The 19051-nt window shown below is 37.9% G+C and overlaps 1 protein-coding gene across 6 annotated transcripts in view; it reads right to left on the bottom strand.

Moving 5' to 3' along the window:
- Positions 1-304: 304 nt before the first annotated feature.
- TRPS1 (transcriptional repressor GATA binding 1) overlaps positions 305-19051 on the bottom strand; it is a 234173-nt gene continuing 215426 nt past the window's right edge. For all 6 annotated transcript variants that reach the window (XM_070392791.1, XM_070392794.1, XM_070392795.1 and 3 more), the window contains 2 exons: positions 9815-9937; positions 305-6854 (listed from right to left, as the gene is read on the bottom strand). In XM_070392791.1, coding sequence (XP_070248892.1) covers positions 5793-6854; positions 9815-9937 — 1185 coding nt within the window. In that variant the 3' untranslated portion in view covers positions 305-5792. The remainder of the gene's footprint in view (positions 6855-9814; positions 9938-19051) is intronic.

Below are 19051 nucleotides of genomic sequence, written 5' to 3'. Positions count from 1 at the left end.
AATACTTGATACTCAATAAATGTTTTTGAAATAAACACAAGTTTTATTGTTAATCTTCCTAAAAAACTAGTATATATTTTTTTACAAAAAATCTATCAATAAGAGATTGATTGGTGATAGGAAAAAAAAAAGCAAAACAAAAAGTTGATAGAATCCAGACTTTTTTCAATCGTAGTCATATTTCTTCAGTGGTGATTTGATTTCACCATCTCAATTCTTCAGAGCCTGTCTATATGTTACAATGGTGTGTATTTCCTATTGCCACATAGATGAAAAGGAATCCACATAAACCATACCAACACCATTATGTATAACTGGTGGTAAAACTTTATTATTCAAGTTTAGATGTAACAGACATCTTTGCTGCCTGAAGATTGTTTGCATAAGAAATACACCAAGAACATGTTTGTGAGTAGAAATGAACATGCACTATGAAAACAAAATTAAATAAAACAAAAAAAAATTCCATGTGTTGTAAGAACAGAACTATTATAGCCAACATTCTAATATTCAAATCAGGACTACAAATTGAATTTATTCTTAGCAACATGAAATCATTCCATAAGAAAGACATTTTCTGCTGGTGAATATTGCTATAAGTTAATTTTACATTGGCATTTTGAGATGTTTCCCATCCCATCCCACCCCCCCCAAGTTATCCATGTTGTCAAATTGTCTACCCGAAGGAATTTGGCATTTCTTATTGTGATATCTGCCTTGGTAGCCATTAAAAAAACTATTGTTTTATCAGCCTTGTAATAGTTTTGCCTCTTCATAGCCAACACTATAGGCTGTCTAGTTATGGTATTTACAGCTCATCTCTAACACAAATGACCCCAATCTTTCCTGGCCCTTGGGAATTGAGAGTTTAAATAAGCCCCTTGGCCATATAATAATACTTGGCACTCCCATGGTGCCTTTCAACCAAGGATCTCAAAGTGCTTTACAAACAAGTACTACATTACCATTATTATTATTATTAATATTATTATTAATATATATTTTTTTCCATTTTACAGGTGAGGAACCTGAGGCACAAAAAGAAAAAGTGATTTGCTGCAGGTCATATAATGAAGAGAAAACCAGGGGTAAAATCAGAATACAGTTTTGGGACTTGAAGGACCGTTTTCTCTGGTGAGTAACATTTCCATGTCAAGTTACTCTTGCTCTTCTCTGGTGCAGGATGGAGTGAAGCTCACAGCTCTACCTTTCCTTTCAAGAGAACAACACATGAGCATACGTTATCCAGTTTCTGTGTGTGGATCAATGTTGAATTTCACATTTTCTTCATCCCTGACTTGACACGCTTTTGCCCTAGTATCTTCTGGAGGTCCTAATTACTGCAATTAACCATGGATACTTTCTAAACAATTGCACCGCTATCAGGAACACGTGAGTCCACTGTCTAGGAAACAGTAATTGGAAAACCAAAAGGAAGTGCTCTTCAAAGAAGCCACGCCTTCTGCCCTTGGCCAAGTCTTTCTTTGGAAAAAGAACACAGCCCTTCAAGGTCTTGATGCATGTCTTCCTATTCTCCTCTCAATGCATAGTTGCCTGCTGATAGAATTCCACCTACTTGTACCTACCTTTGGTTAGCATATTTAGTTTCATATTCGGGTTGAATTTTGTTTTCTCCTGTGATCTAGGAGGATAAGCTTTTACCTACTTGTTCATCAAAAACATCTTGTGTTTTCTGTCATGGCCCTCAACCTAAAGACAGGAAGCTGTGAGTTCAGGTAAACTTCAGGCAGAAGGCTGGCAGGCAGCCCAGAAGCTTCCACCGATGGATGGCAGACATTCCCCCACCAGAGCTGGGTTAATGTTCACTAACTAAACAGGCACAGGCAGTCCAGAGGTCTCAAGACACGTCACCTGGTGATGTTTTACAGCCTCACAGCAGGAGGCTAATAATGATTTTAATAGCAGTATTGATACTCTTAAATTTATTAAGAACAATGTCTATCCTCAGGCATTTAAAAATATATATATACATTTACTGTTTTTGGAGCTGTATTTGCATTGGATCATAATAGATTATGTGCACATGTGCAACCATAATGTGCTACCACAGGCTTCAACAAAGAGCTGTTAATGATAATCACTTTTTTCTTCTTCTCATTAATATTATCTTAGAAAAGAATCACCATGCTTGTTTTCTAAAATCTACCTTTACTAAAAGAGAACAGTTTAGAACAAAACATCACTATCTTCAAAGTTGATTTTTTTTTAAAAAGAACATCTCAATATGTCACGTGGAAAGAAGGGCACACTCTTTCCCTTTTGAACTACAGAGTTAACATGTGAACGTTTAGGCTCCATCCTTTTCTCACCACATAGAGTCGTGTAGTGTCTCGCAATCCACAACCTTGTGAGGTGGGCTGGTTCTTTATGATTTTTCAATCCCCAACAACAACGTGATTATGGGTGAGAGGTGAAGAGAGAAAGAATGAGAATGTATGAGCTGGTCCTGGCCTAAAGTCGAATATAGACAAGGGATTTTAAGAGACGGATGGTGTTTAAATGGCATACAATTTTAGCTGGCGTATAGTTTTCATCAGAGTTTGGGAAGCCTTTTCCAAGAGGGGAAGATTCTTAAATCTTCTTGAAAGTCCTCAAAAGAAATTAAGTACCTAAATAGCTCATTGAAAAATCACAACTTAAGACAAAATGACATCTTAAAACCAAATAAAGTAAAAAAAATAACAACCAATCATTTTTGTAATCTATTTTGAAAGATGGAAGAAAGGCTCTCATTAATAAAAAAAAAAAATAAGGGGTATTTTAGTGTCATGATAGATTTTCATTTTTTTAGAAAAGGTCAACCTCTTCTCCATCAAAATATGAAACACAACAAAAACAAAAATGAAAAAAATCAAGAATAAAGAAGTAAGAGCTAGCATGTCAATGCTGGCCAAGAATATTCTACCAAAAGTGGATTGACTATAAATAGTCCAAGAATAGTGATATGTATTTTCCAATGCTAAACGTTACTACCAACCTGTCTGAGGAAAAAGAAAATCACATGAAAATAAAAAGACATAGATGCCAAAAGTGAACAACCTATTTGTGTCTGACACTGAAGAAACTGCTGATGGAGCCGTTTTACCCTAACAGTCATACCTGTATAACTGTCCAACTTAACCAAACTTCTGGTGTTTTGCTGATTTGAGCAGTCCACATACAATGTTGCTTGAGGTTTGCCAGAGTGCACTCGGTTACCAGTCTTTCCATTAAGAAAACTACATGCGGTGTTATTGTTTGGGAAATCTCTTTTTTAGGTCTTTGCTTGCCACCTCCCAAGTCTGCCTGTACAACTGAGATGCATTCATTCAATTCCTAAGAAAGATAAATTACATCATTTGGATGTCAGAGCTCCTCATTCCATTTCTTGATTTCAGTTTATGTGAATATTAGAGCTACGCAATAGGTGAGATCAGAATGGAGCCCTTTAAAAATGAAACTGAAGCAGAAGGCTTAGTCCTGATTTCTTTCTTTCTGTGTCTCTGTCTCTCTCTTTTTACATGAAAACAAAAATGCAAGAATGGAAATGACAACACAACATCAGAAAGACATGTTTAACTTCATTCACTACAACAGTCACGAACTGGTTGAACTCAACCTGCCACCCAACTCTAAAAACCCAAGACCTGGCATTGAGAAAAAGAAACAAAACCCAAAACAAAACAGAACAAAACAATACAAAGCAACTGCGAATTAATGTAAAAAACGGAGTGCAAATGCGACTACAAGAATGCAATAAAAACATCAGTGCTGCAGGTTCCAGCAGCACTCATCAAAATAATTTCTGAAATGTTTCATCTGAAACATAGACAAAGCAATAAAAAGAGGATATACGTTTATCATTTTAAGCATAACAATGTGAGTTAAGAGCTTAAAAATTAAAAAAAAAAAAGTACTTGGAATGAATAGTGCTACCCTTTTTTTTTTTTCCTAAGTAGGCATAAAAATATTTCCATTTCCTTCTTGTTTTCCATACCATTATATCAAGAACTTTCATTTGTTTCATGTTACCGTTTACAATTTTAATGCGCACGCACATACACACACACACACACACACACACACACACAAAAAGATATCTACCGCAATAGAAATAGTTGCTTCATTACCTTGTTTGCTACATTTGCAAATGTAAACAGCTAGGCAGAGCCAGAACTGACTCTAATGCATGATGGAATATCTTTGTTGCATACGTACACTGTAGAAAATAATTATTCAATATGTCAGGCACCATTATTTGAAATGTAATACATTAATATTTACTAGAAAAATAAGTTTTTTTTTTCCTATTTGTTCTCCCAACTTCTTTAATGAAATAAGTTAATCTGACAGTGCATCCAGTAGCTTGTAATATCTTCTACATCTCTGTGGCAAAAAATAAACTACTGGTTGGGACAATATAATGCAAATTATTAAAGTCAGTCCTTGTACATACATCCTTGTAGCAAGCATTGAGGCTCGACTAACAGCACCTTTAACCAATTATTTAATGTTCAGTTATTTAGCCCTATTTCCCTGAGCAGTTATGCTGAGGAGCTTTCCCTTCATGGATAGTTTTACAAAGCCTTAAGTATTAAAAGAAATATGAAGACATACTTCTAAGAATCCTATCCTATTTAATGCTACTTAACTAAACCTGTATAAATCTAATGAAGGAATTGATTGGTACACACACCGTCAGTCTGTGGTAACGTGACCTTAGACACTGCCTGACCACAAAGTTTGGAAATTATATTTAACCAAAAGAAAATAAATAAATACAGCAGGTTACCTTGTGGAGAAATACCGTGTGTTCTAAACGAATTAAGCCCATGGCCTGAACTTTTGTATCCATCTAGTCTTTTGAAGTGAGGGGATCCCTTTAGTTATCATGTGCCAAGTGAGATTAGTGACCAAGAGGAGGCCTCAAAAAACAAATCCACACTAGTTCATCGCGTACAAGAGAGAAATATCTGGCTACAATGAAAATTACTACATAAGCACTGAGGACATTGGTTTTAAAAATGCATATATATTTGGACAAAATGAACCTAAATGGCAAACAAAAGGACTACTTTCAAAAGGCGTATTCGAACATCTAAAGGACAAAAATATCAAGAGAGGGTGTGCAATGTGTATGTACAGGCAGGGCTGGCCAAAAGCATCGTGCCACCGGCTGTCACATTCTTGCCAATCTCTCACCAAGCCTCACCGCAGCTCACATTTCTAGGTCTAATTCTGACACATGGTCAATGAGAGGAGACTGATCTAAGAGGGCGCCATTTTCCTTTCAAAGCCCCGGAGATTAGATTTTTTTCCTGCTCCGCCTAGGATTTCATGATACTTCTAAATTTAGGCAACATTTTATGGGTTTTTGAATACATGGGCCAATGGCCAGCCCAACACTGCTTTAGACTCATGGTATGTAAACCCTTTCAAATTCCAGACAGCTCTGATCTCTTTCTTTACAAACCTAATAATTATAGTCTGGTGGTACTTCTTATGGATCATTGCCACAGTACACATTCACCAAGATGATTTTGACCTACGAGGTTCTAGAACGTGACTATTTACCATCTTCCTTTCTTTTTTTTCTCACTGACCATTAGTCTCACTTTTTAATCTTGGTAACCTACTCATCAAAAGAAAGAATCATAAGAGAAGGGAATTTCATGTTGGATAAGGCAGGCTCTATGAAGTATTTTTTTAATAGGTCTTCATAAGACATTACAAGCTATTGAATTCCCATCAAGAAAACCTATTTCTATTTAATTGTGCTAAGTGCTAAGGTTTTACTCTTTAGGTTTTCCATTTTTTTCTGCTTGTGCATTGTTCCTATGCAGGCCTCTCTGGATATGAGTTGTGAAGTCATATTTGTCCGTGCAAAGATGCTGGCATATGCTGCACTGGAATGGTCCACTGTCACCATGGCAACTCATATGCAAAGCATACATCACGTCATCCAGAAAGACAATGCCGCAGTGCACACATTTTGTTGAAAGTTCATCTTGAGTACTTCTATCAACTTTCTCTGTTTTTACTACATTCAAGGGACCTTCATTTTTTACATTTGACGGTGCCTTCGTTTTCTCCTTGGAGGCACCGTTTGCAGTCGGCCCAGGTCTGGAATGCTTGATCGCCAAATCTAGAGGAATGTCATTGTCTGATCCAACAGTTGAAAAATGAGGAGGCAGATTGAAGGTGGGATAAGGCACATAGTTTTGGCAAGGATTTGGTAGGCCAGGCACATGACTCAAGTAGTGCGGATTCCCAGGAACGGAGAGCTTATATTTACTCCAGAACCGCAGCCAATCAGCTTCACTCTGGAAGTCATTATGTACAAAGGGGAGTCCAAAAAGGGGGTACTGGTACTTTTCGATGGGGCTGCCTGGTGGTGAGTAATTTGGGTGTTTTGCAGGTCTCATGTACTTTTCTATGGGGCTGCCTCTCTCAGAACTTCCTTTCCCTTCCGATACAGATGAACTATTTCCTGGGTCTCCAGTACTTTCCTGAGGGCTTTTTATCTGAATGTGCAAAGGTTGCATCCTTTTGTGAATATCCAGAGATGGGCTGACCAGGACTGGCTGCTGAGCAGAATGGCTTTTAGTCAATGAACTCTGGGCTTCGTATTTACTCAGGCTCGGGAGTGGAATTTCTCTCTGGTGACTTTCCGTTAAATGATCTTCTGACCTCCTCTCTAAGGGGCTTCCGTTAACTTGCTCCTCACTGCCACCCCTCTGCTGTTTGTTGAGCTGCTCAGCCTGAAGTGCCTCTGGGTTAAGGCGCTTTCTTGTTCTTCTCCTAATAATCTGCTCACCGTTGTTTTGTTTAATGATGTTTAAAGGCCTGGGAGTCTGCAGAGAACGAACACACAATACATAAAAGGAAAACATAAAAAAAACCCACCACCATTAAAATGCATTAACAATTCCTCACAAATAGAAACCATGCTTAAGTTCAAAGCAAGGATAGGCTTTATGTTATAGATTTACTAAATCTCCTCCTTTTGCCCTAAGCAGGACCACAGGAAGAAACCAAAGTGCCTTTTTTTTTAAGCCTAATTAAATCATGCCCATCTTTGCAGGGAGGAATGAAAACTTTCATCTACTTAAAAACAGCTTTCCAAACTCAATGGATTTTGGAATTGCATCATTGAGTGATAAAACCATGTAGAAAGTTACTTGAAGAAATGTGATTTTTCTGAACTATTTCTCAACCTTTTGAGTCATGCACTAAGATGTCAACATCATAACATGGGCGATAGGTTTTGATAAAAACTGTGGAAAAATTATGCATTGCCACAGTCTGAATTGTGTCCTCCCCCAAATTCATGTGTTGAATCTCAAACCACTAATGTGACTGTATCTGGAAGGTGTATGATCTTTAGGAGTTAAATACGGTTAAGTGAGGACACAGTTAGAAAGTGGCTTTCTGCAAGCCAGGAGAGGCACTCTCACCACAACCCCCATGTGGCGCTCAGGTCTGACTCCCAACCTCCAGAACTGTGGGAAAATATATTTGTTGCTTAAGTCACCCTATCTGTGGTGTATTGTTATGGCAGCCAGAGCTGACTACTACATACATTCTTCTAAATAACTGCAAACGTGAATATAAAATATTAAATATCAGAGCACACAAAACATCAAACTGACAGAATCATGAGGAAGGGTATCGGGTAATCAGAGCCATATCAGTGGGAGTTCTTTTTTTTAACCTCTCACTTGTATTTCTGTTCTTTTAATAATATTTTATATGCAGTAGGGAAGATTGTACTTATTACAGGTGAAGCATTTGTTTTATGTTGAAAATCTAAATTCATTTGTAGCTTTAGTTCAAATATCCAATCTCTCATTCTAACTCCACTACTCTGTACTTAAATTGAATGCTGAATTTTAGGAGCTTGAGTATTTTATTTGGCTTAAGCATTATATGATTGTTATTTATGCATATGTGCAACAGGTATTTATATTTATGACTAAAATCCACAGATAAGGCTATAACTTGTAGTAAGAGCTCTAACTTCGATTAATAAAAATAAATTTAATAAATTAATGCATATTTACAGATTAAAAATTTAGATGAACTTTTAATAGGCTAAAATCTGATTTTTCCAAAAGCTTACTGAAAACAGGAACTAATTTCCACATAAAATACAAATATATACAATAAGTAATTTGAGGATTATTCCTAGAAAAGATGAATCTTAATGCAAAAGAGTAACTTTTATACATTAAACAAAACATAAATATAAATCCTTTATGGACTATTCCTAGTGTTGTGAAGGTATTTTGAAGGGAAGATAACATACTTGTTCCTGACAATTCAATTACTGGTTTCAGAATGAATATGACACATCCCTTAGATATGCCATGTTCATTGATTTTGTTCAGAATTTCATATTTGTGTTATGAAAATATGCAGCATTTAATCTATGTTTTATAAAGAATCCTGAAATTTGCACTAATACCTTTTTTAAACTTTCATTAAATGTGAGCATCACCTTTATGTGTTTAAATACATGATTTAAAAAAACTCCAAACTAAAAACATCTCGTCTCTGGAGAGATGAATATTAAAATAACTGTAAAAAGAAGAATTTAGTTTATATCACAGTTGTTAAATTATCATAAGCTGGAAGGCAGTGGCTTAATTAATTCCTGGCCTATGATTGGCCAGAGTTCAATGAAAATCATTAATGCCAGTACTCATTATATGGAAGCTTATTGCTGTGCTTAAATGGCGAAGGTTAAAAGAAAAGTAAGTTGGTGTGGTGGTGGGAATAAGTCTTTCTCTTAGCTTAAGGTTTTTACTTACAGCTTACCACTAATTAGTATTGTTGGCAGCATCCATTTTTTAAAGAGTGCTTCCAATGGCCCATTTATGAGGACGTGTTGTCTAAAAGTGTATTCCCTGTTGCTGTAACCTATTCATTGGCTGTGCTAAGAGCCACGGTGAAATGCCAAACACAGAGAAATAGACTTCGGTTTATTAAATAGAGAATTCAGATTTTTAAAGGCAGCTCTTGTCAGCAGATAAACTTTCTAAACTAAAGTAAAAAAATCCTTCGGGAAGTCAAATGCATATACAGATGGGGGAATTTGTAAGTGTAAATTTTATTATAGGATCCTCACTAAAATCTGGGAAGTAATTTCTTCCCAGTAAGCCACAGAAAGAAGCCAGTGAGAGATCTGAAAACACAAGGCACCATTTATTTGCACCTTACTCTACTCTGATGTGTGCTCTTTGGGCCCGCAGATACCTCATCTAAATACACATTAAATGGACTGCACAGATTCACCTGGTATCTTCGGGTTCTAGTTCAGAGCCTCTCTTCTCAATGTGCCCAACCTCCAGCCCCCAAAGCAGCCAAGATGACACTTGCAAATTCCAAAGGTAAGCTAGAAAATAAGCATTCTTTCCCTGAACTCTCTTTTATGCTGGCCCTGGGAGAGTCCTCTTTAAAAAAGTAACTTGTCATGTGTTTTTGAACTTTTAAGAAGGTTGTCTTTCTACCTAAATTAAGTTCACCAAATTCTGATAACCATTAGTTCAAGTACCTGTTAGGTGAAATTCCAAGAAATCAATCCTCCCCCCCCCTTTTTTATATCAAAAGAAGCATAAGGTATTACTAACATCTCAAACGTATCTCCCCATAACATCTAAGGCCATTTCGCCATAAATCACAAGTGCATTCCAAGGGACTGTATTAAACTGCGGGGGGCAGGGGAGGCACTGCCAGCCAGGGAATGGTCCTCGTCACACTACACACCAGGCTGCTTTCTGAAGCTTTTCCTGACAGTCTAATAAGTCCTTACCGAGTGAAGCTTCTGGTAGAGGCCACACGCGTTGCACACATATCCGCCATTTGCATTCTTTCGCCAGAGAGAGGTCTTTGTGGTCAGGCAATTGGCACAGAAAACACCCGAGCCTCTACGCCTCTGAAACAGGGGGAAAAAAAAACACAAGGTCAGAGGTGAGTCACATGATCACTGGAGTTAGACCAAATCAACCCAGGAGTTTTGTCTTCAGACTAGCAACAATGACAGTATAAAACCACACTGCCCATAATGAGGTCAGGTTCAATTGTGTTTAATAGGCACCACTGATTTTCATTATAATTAACCCTACAATGATGGATGAGGTGTGCGCAACACCAAAGGCTTTTCACAGAAACAGCTTTAACTTTTTGAACTTTGGGTTTTGTGCCATTAATGATGGCTCCTAGAGGCTGAACCTGAAAATATACCTTTGAAAAAAAAAGTGTCAAAACAAAAAGTCAAAAGACAGAACACGGCAAGATGTTTAATATACTTTGGAAGAGGAGGAGCCCATGCCACCTGAGCTTTAAAATCCGGTCAAGCTTGGAATAAATGCACCATGTAAACCATTTAAAATCATACCCGGCCGGTATCTTTCTCTATGTCATTCCTGTAACATGCGTTTAAGAGAATATAAGACATTCAATTCAGGTCTTCGGGGTGTAATGGTAAAGTCTGAAAGAGAACACCCTCTATTTCCCAAAGCCGAGAGGACCAGCAGAAACGTCAGGCGGCTAGAAGGACAGTATTACTCATGAGGACCCCGATTGGGTACCTGCTTAAGCCAGACAACATAGTCCCGTCAATGGCTATATAATTCTTTTATTTGACCCAGACTTGGAAATCACAAGCATTTCCGAGCACAAATTGATGTTAGTGGGCTGAAGTCTGTAATCACCAGATTCAGAAATAATCTAAGGATACTTAAAAGTAGATAATTAGTATTGATTGTTCCATTCTTGCTATCAAGTAATGATCCCATTAAATGTCCCACTGAAACAAAAGTCAGGCTGTGTTTGTAGGCGCAAATACTAACAGGCAGGAAATGGAGTTCTTTCGCTGCAAAAAAATGGACAGCCTGCCTTGCAGCTCGGCTCGCCTGTCTCTAGGAAGCAAAGCCTTTCATGATAAAATATGCACGGTAGATAAGGAGTGGAAAAGGTCTTGCTGCAACCCAATTTTCTTATAAATTTAAAATTAAGAGCAGTGTAAGTCAAAATTTCAGGGATTCATAAAATTTGGGCAATTTATTTAACTTGAGTCCATACTGTAGACGAGTGGTATCTCTGCCAAGAAAATACAATGGTTATAATTGTACTCTGATACATTTCAAATGGAAAGCTTTCTGCAGACATAATTTTGGCTTCAAGACTGGAACACTTTCTTGGCATTGAAAGGGCATTTGATTCATCGGGTGTTTCACAATGTATCACTAAAAAGACCTGGTGAGCAGCCAGTTCCCTATAGGGTAATTTTTCCATCCAGATGCAAGTGCTATCAGAGGCCCTCGTCAGCTAAACTAATTATGATCTTGCAATTGCTGATGCCTGCTCACTCTACCATTCGACATCCTCCATTAATCATCAATACAAGGAAAATGAATGAAACGTAAAGAAATGAGGGCCGGTAAGCTGCGCAGCTATAAAAATCTGAAATGAGAGCAATAATTTAACAAGATTGGGGAATGTTTTTAGTGAGCGCAAAGTCAGGCTAACAATTGCCCTTTTCAACCAAGAACACGATTTCATTAGTGTAGCAGGTTGTGCTACTTTAGGTGATGTAATAAAAGCTAGATTTTTCACAAAGATCATCTCTGTCTCCCCTTCCCCTTCCCTCCCCAAGTGGGGACCAGGAACGTACTGCAAGTTTCTAAATCCCAGTAAGAGCCACAGCAAACACTAGGTGTCAGTCCACTAGTCCCAGCAGCGACCTACTGTAAAAGTAGAGACTGCTGCCCCCTGGGAAAAAAATCAATGAACTACTAGAGGTTGTATTTATTAAACACTCCCAGGCCCCCTTTATCCGAAGTAACTTGGGGAGCCTCGTTAGGTCATAATTGTGAAATTTCCCTGGGGCCATGCTGTCTTTTTCCTAGATCTAAACACTAACATGTTTGGCAAATAAAACACCAACTTGATTCACATAAAGGCGATGTTAATGTCCATTTGGAAACTAAACCACATATATGGCAGAGGCTCAAATTTGAATGTGTAACCAACCATCCACTCCAGCCTGCTTTTCTTTCCTTCTGCCCTGGGTGCTTGACACAGCTTGCCAAAGTGGGTGTAATCCTGGTTTCAGAAAGCGTTTCAATCCTTGCCCAATTTTGTGCTTAATTCTCTTGCAAAGAAAATGCCCTTCATTAGGTAGAGAGAAAATCCTGAAATTATAGCCCTGGTTTCCACAGGCATAGGTTACTTTAAGCAGCACTTATGCTCCATTAAAGGCTGGTATGTTTTAGGTAAACCATATATCTTAATGTAAATACTCCAGGGGAACTCTGGATTCACTTTCTCAGTGTCAGTGTGGCCGGGAGGTTGGTCATCAGATTTAGGAGTCAGACTACTTGTATTCAAGACACGCTTCTGCATTTTGCTGGGTGCAACTTCGGGCAAGTTACTTAATCTCGCAATGCTTAAAAGTATGAACTGCTGAGAATATTAACGTGGGCTAATGGATGCAATGAAAGCAGTGCCAGGGATGTAGTAAATGCTCAGTAAGTTAGCCATTCGTCAAGGGGATCCAACTGTATTTCTTTGGTGAGAGAAACACATATTTTGTTAGTTTTGTTTTATCTCCTGGTTCTACTTATTGAACATTTTATATATGCCTAGTACATATAGTTGGATATTATCAAGTGTATTTCATTTGTGCCAATCTTATCACATCTGAGAATGGAAAGTTGAGTCAGAGTGAAATATCTAGGTGTTCACACCTAGAATTCGATAGGAGCGTGCTTGTGTGGGGGTAGAGAGTGGGAGGTAGGTGAGAAACGTTTCACCCATTAAGTTACCGCCCATCTAAACAAATTTATCACTTTGGTAGGCACTGCGAGCAGCAGAGAAGGGGGGAGACGTGAATAATGCCCTCAGCTGTGACCACAGGATCACAAAACTTGGTGCTTACTCTCCTGAGGCAGAGGGAAAGCTGCACTCGTATAGATCACAGAACTGTGCCACATCTCTCTACACTGCAGCAGAGATGAGAGCCCTGACTAGGTCGCACTGTGTAGTGTAACCTGGCTGCACACAGGAAGGCATTTCTTTCGAAGTTACCAACATCCTTAGCCCAGTCGAGCGCAGAGAAGCAGTCGGTTGGCAAAGGAAGGCAGGACAGAAGTTTCTCTGCCCTGCTTCTTAAAACGAAGCCTGACCTTGTTACGGCACGGAGGACCTTATTTCATTCATAGATTATCATGCAGGACAGAGCTTTGAAATATTTCGTCATTCTCCTTTCCAACATCCCACACTTATTTTTGAGAAATCATGTCTCCTAACAATCATCACATACTCTAAGTAGTTAGTACCTAGGACAGTGTTCAGTCTCATGCAGTTCAACACTAAGGAAGTTGAAGATCATCTCTCCAGGTGTTATTTTTATCATTAGCAGATACTCCTCTATTTTGGAGGGGGGAGTTTAAAAAAGTAATATCCCTTTTAAATGGAGCCCCGTCATTTGGCTAAATTTATGTCCAGGAGGGCAGAGATGGCTAACGATGTAGAAAAAAAAAATCAAGAGGATCACTTTTCCAATCCTACATCCCACACTTATTTTTGAGAAACAGGTGAAGCGGGTACTTGCTAGGTCCCTAGGATACCAGGTCAGCTACAAAGAAGCTCCAACTCTCCCTTGTAAACATCATTCTAGCCTCACATTGCCGATGGTTCTGTATGTGCATGTTTAAATACTACTACAAGTGCTTTTCCTGTTCCTACAAGCTGGTTTAAGAGTCACTCATAATTTGTAAAGCCATGACCTTGTGGTGGAGGGTCAATCCCATCATAAGGCTGGAAGCACTTCTGGGAGAGGACATGATGGGAGTAAGCAGCTGAGGCACACCTGAGAGGCATGCCTAGCCCGGTGCTTACTCTCCTGAGGCAGAGGGAAAGCTGCCCCCGTACGGATCCAAAGCAACACGAACTCACAGCGTCCCCTGCCTCTGGCCTTCTCTAATGTACCATGTGGGGTCCACAAGGGTGAGGGAAGGTTGGCTGAAAACCCAAATCTATACGAAAGTCCCCTCAACTGAAGATTTCTACAGAGAAAAATTCCAGAATCAACAATTCGATAAACTTTTTTTTTTTCAATTTGAAGTTTTAATAGTGTGTCTACTAACTGTTAGGTCATGTTTTTGTTGCCTCCATGTTATTTCTGTTGGCAGGTTAAATTTCCCACATGGAAAGGGAGGACGGTGGTAGGAGCAGTTAATTGTAAGGGATTTGGAAGCCAGGGCAGTGTTGGGCCTAGCAAGTGCTGTTCAGTGACCATTACTGAGAATTCTTTGGATCACTTGTTTTCCGTCTACATTTCAGATGTGTTATGACCGCAATACTGATTTTTACAACAGCAATAGGTGATGAATTTGGACAATCACCCATGCCAGGATTTGAAATAGAGAATGATGGGCACACCCATCTTTTATTATAAATACACTTTAAATCCAACATAATTTATTTCCCTGCTGTGGAGTGCACCAAGGAGTATAATGAGTAAATAACTATCTTAAAAAATTTAGTCTTTAGGTGCACAGCTAACCACTGTATGGTATCACTATTGTTAGATTTTTTTTTCTCAAAGCTTCTGACTCGAGTTTTCTATTCGGGAACTCAAATTACTCATTCATGTGTCACTCTGGGTTGAGCCTTGGCACATGTGCTGGTAAATCCAGGCATGACTTCAGCCAAAAAAAGAAAAAAAAAAAAAAAGAAAAAATTAAGTATTAAAAATTAGGTTCAGCTGTTTTTATTGCTTATTTTGCTATTTGAAGATTAGTCAGAAACAAACATTTTAAGGTTTTCAAATTTCATTATTAACAAAAAACTGATTTATTTTTACTAATAAAACAGTAAATTTGATTATTCATTCAAGTGGCTTAACATTTAGAGTCATGAATGTTCATCTCCAAAATATTAAACGTCTCCATTGGCGAAGGAATTTTGCAGAAATGATCCTTTAAAATAATTTTCTATGAGTAGGAACCATACTGAAACCATGTAATCACATAACAAGCCTTGATAGGCAGATTACTTACTCACATTTTTATGGTTTTATATCTTAGCCCTTTAAAATTGAGTCAGTCTGAAATTTGATATGTATGCTGTTAATCTGGATGTACATCAACTATTTTAACTCTTTAGATAGCCTCTGTGTTTATTTGATTACATCAAGAATCCTTTGTGAACTTCATTTTACAGATAGAATTGTAGGAATGACAGAATCTTCAGGAATAATTCTGCAGTTCATAAAATAACAGCAGTAACTGTAATTCAGTTCAGTTCTGGGAATAGTTACTGGATGTCCACCATGTGCCTGGCACTGTGCTAGAAGCAGGGGTTACAGTGATGTATACAGCAGACAAGGTCTGTTCTCAGAGTTTCCAATATAATCAACTAAAAACACACTAAGTGTGAAGTTAACATGATATAAACTGAGATTGTTCACTAAGATTGACAGTTTAATTCATGTAAATTATATGGAAACTTTTCTGAAGACACCAAAGTATTTCCCATGAATAAATCTCATTTAAAGGACGAATGTTTTATCTAATAATCAAAAGGCTCACTCTCTGTTGCTCCTTTATAAGTATGGGAAATAAGCGAATTATTTTGGAAACAAGTTGACACTTGCTTAGCCCCATCAGTATTACTGTCCTGTCAATAATATTGCTTTGTTGACTACCAAAAGTGTTGATATAGTTAAATAATGTGTTAATTACTATCATGTATATAGTAACCATCCAGTAACTATTGAATAAATGATGAATATTATTTTAGTCATTATCACTATTATTCACCACTAAAGAAACAGAGAAGGCTATATCCATCTCCCAGTTCTCCCAATATATAGTTAATCAGCTATTGACTACATATCAGTAGACCCTAAAGAATACATAGAAAGTAGCATTAAAAACAAAAATAGATGGTTGCTTGAAATGTACACCTTTAAATTAATAGAATTTTATCAGAAGCACAGACTGGCCAATATTTTAGCAAGATTAGGGGGAAGAACTCTGCCAGCAGAAAACAATAGTTTCCAATATCTTGGCTGGCTTTTGTTCTAAATAAGATTGTGAAGAATCCATTGAAATGGGCAAGTTTCTGCCTGCCTTGAAACAGCCCTCTTTGCCCTCAGATTTCTTGCCAGACAACTAAAGAGACTCTACAAGGTTCAGCCAAGCACCGATCGTATAATCATCTATCTCAGAGTTTAGAAACAAAACCTGTTTATCTTGATCATTAAATTCACTTCCTCAACACATCAACAATGATAATGGAGACCAATGTAAACACAACTGACATCCCTGGCTAGGAGCAATGGAACAACTTCTGTTTCAGGACATGAGGCAATGCACGCTCCAGTAATCATAACTTGTACCCAGGTACCAATGTGCCTAAGACTTATTCCACTGATGCATCAGTACACAAGAGTTGCCCAATATATCAGGAAATGCTAGCGTGCGAACCACATTATTAGCTCCATTTCTTCTGAGATGTAATCGGTGACTCTTGGAGTGGGACAACAGAAAAATCAAGATTTCGCAGTTAACCTACACTTCCAATTATTCATATGGATTCTTCAAGTCTGCAGAACTTAGAAATTTATCACAAAGATAAAGAACCCGTTATAGGTCTAAAGCAGGGGTCCTCAAACTTTTTAAACAGGGGGCCAGTTCACTGTCCCTCAGACCGTTGGAGGGCCGGACTATAGTTTAAAAAAACACTATGAACAAATTCCTATGCACACAGCGGCGGCAAAAACACCCGGCGGGCCGGATAAAGGTTTTCGGCGGGCCGCGTGTGGCCCGCGGGCCATAGTTTGAGGACCCCTGGTCTAAAGGGTCACATCTCCATCCTTTTGATTTACCTCATATATTTGGTAACAAGCAAACCAAACATGCAACGTCATACAAAAACTCCATAACAGACAAGACTAGAAAAACACAGATCTTTGCAGTTCTAATCCACGCTGTTTCTAAAATAATATTATGCCTTTACAGTGATACATATGTGGACAGCTAAAAATATGGCTCAAAATTTATGTCTGCACTGTCTTTTTTTTCATTCCACGTGAAAGTCATTATTGTCAAAAGAACTACTCAAGTCTCTTACTGAATCAGTTTCTGCCACTAAGGATCCATTTTCACCTTCAGCTATAACAATGGTTGGAAAGTTGCTCTATAGGGACTTTCTTTTATGGCAGTGCCAAAATCTGACACTAAAAAGGAAAGAAAAAAGCCTTTTGGAAGCATAGTTAAACAATTTTAGTACCTCTTAAGTAAACTTCAGCATGGGAATATAAGATTTGATTCTGTTCTAATAAATTTATTGCACATTTTATTTAAACAATGTATTTAGAAAACACTTATTATGGGAATTCTCGTTACAAGAAACAAACATTGTGGTAATAAAATAGAGAGGCTTGTTCTAGAAAAAAACCTAAAGTCCAAAGGGCTTAGCTTCTAAACACTTCATTAAAAATAACTATATTTGTCTTTTTAATTAAGGGTTGCCTTTATAATAGATAATAATGATGATGGTTATTTTGAAAGAAACAGAAAATACCAAATAATCAGTAATTCTTTTCATATCAGCTAACAGATAATGTAACCATCCTCAAGGTATTAACATATACACCAATGATTTCTTTACATATACACCAATGGTTTCTAACATTCTTGAGAATCATAACTTCTTTTGATAAAATTTATGACACTCTTCCAGAAAATAAAATATTTTTCAAGTAATTTCAGGCTGTTCAAAAGAATGTCCTTCACAAAATGTATCCAAAGATTTTGAATGGCTCTGAGTGCCCCTGGATCCCAAAGTTAAGAATCCCTTACATATATTATCCTACTTTAGATTCAAAATGAATCATTAGATATTACTGTCCCACTTATATTGATGAGGTAAAACACTGAGAATGATTCTTTGACTTACCTAGTATCAAAAAGATATCCTAGTAGTCTCTAAGTCTAGGCAAAAACACAGGACTATATTCTAAACACCATTTATGAATCAATGGTCTGGTATAATTTTCATGTTTGACTACTTTTTACTTTTTCTTTTTTAATAATCACCAGCATACATCTCATATTTATCAAGTAGTTATTATGTGCAGGAAAATATACCATAGGCTTAGTTTCATTATCTGACATCTTCAAAATGATCCTGAGAGGCAGGTATCATCATTATCATTATTAGTATCATTATTACCTCCACTTTACAGATGAGAAACCTGAGGCCTAGAAACATTTTTCAATTGCTAACTAGTAGGGCTAAGATGCCAAACCAGGGCTTCTCTCTGGCAGAACCACAGTTCTTAACCATGTTTCAGGCTCTATTACTAAAGAGGCAATTGGGGAATTTTAACCAAAAATATTTCACCATTACATGGCTTTGAAGGTCCCTTATCTCTTCAAGCCACCCTACAACAGCTGATCAAAATTATGCAAGTTTTGAGGTACCAGAAAGAAATGACTCATCCTTGATCAGATATGGCAACGATCTGTTTTGAGGTTGACAGATACAGTCATAGCCAGAGGAACACAGCGTTTGGCGGATGGAGAGGTAGTGGTGGGGAAGGGAGTGGGTGCAGGACACATGTTTTGATCCAGCTGTCTCAAGGAAGAAAAAAAAATGTATGTGAAATAACCCTCTGCTGAAAAGCAGAAATTAGTGATACCATTGACTTAGCCCCAACTAAAGCCAGTTGCAGGGGAGGGCAGCTTCGAGGGAGGGCAGCTTCGAGCGAGAGCCTCTGGCTTTTGCATTCGCCTTGGCCAGACATGGGGCAGGAAAAAGGGCGCTGGGGTTTCGACAAGTTCTACAAGCACACAGGTTCAGGTAACAATTTACTAGATTTACTTTACATATTTGTATGTTCCCTGACAGAGACCTCTTGCAATGTGTGATGTCAATATTATTCAAGGCAAAACATTGCCAATCTCAAAAATAAGGTATTTTTACCCAAATCCTCAGATTGGGATATTGTGAATATATTTATATTTTCCCTAAA

Source organism: Myotis yumanensis, unplaced genomic scaffold, assembly GCF_028538775.1.
Source record: "Myotis yumanensis isolate MYYU_CA2020_CCGP unplaced genomic scaffold, mMyoYum1.0.hap1 SCAF_15, whole genome shotgun sequence".
NCBI classification, from domain to species: Eukaryota; Metazoa; Chordata; class Mammalia; order Chiroptera; family Vespertilionidae; genus Myotis; species Myotis yumanensis.
This window is presented reverse-complemented; position numbering and strand designations above follow the sequence as displayed.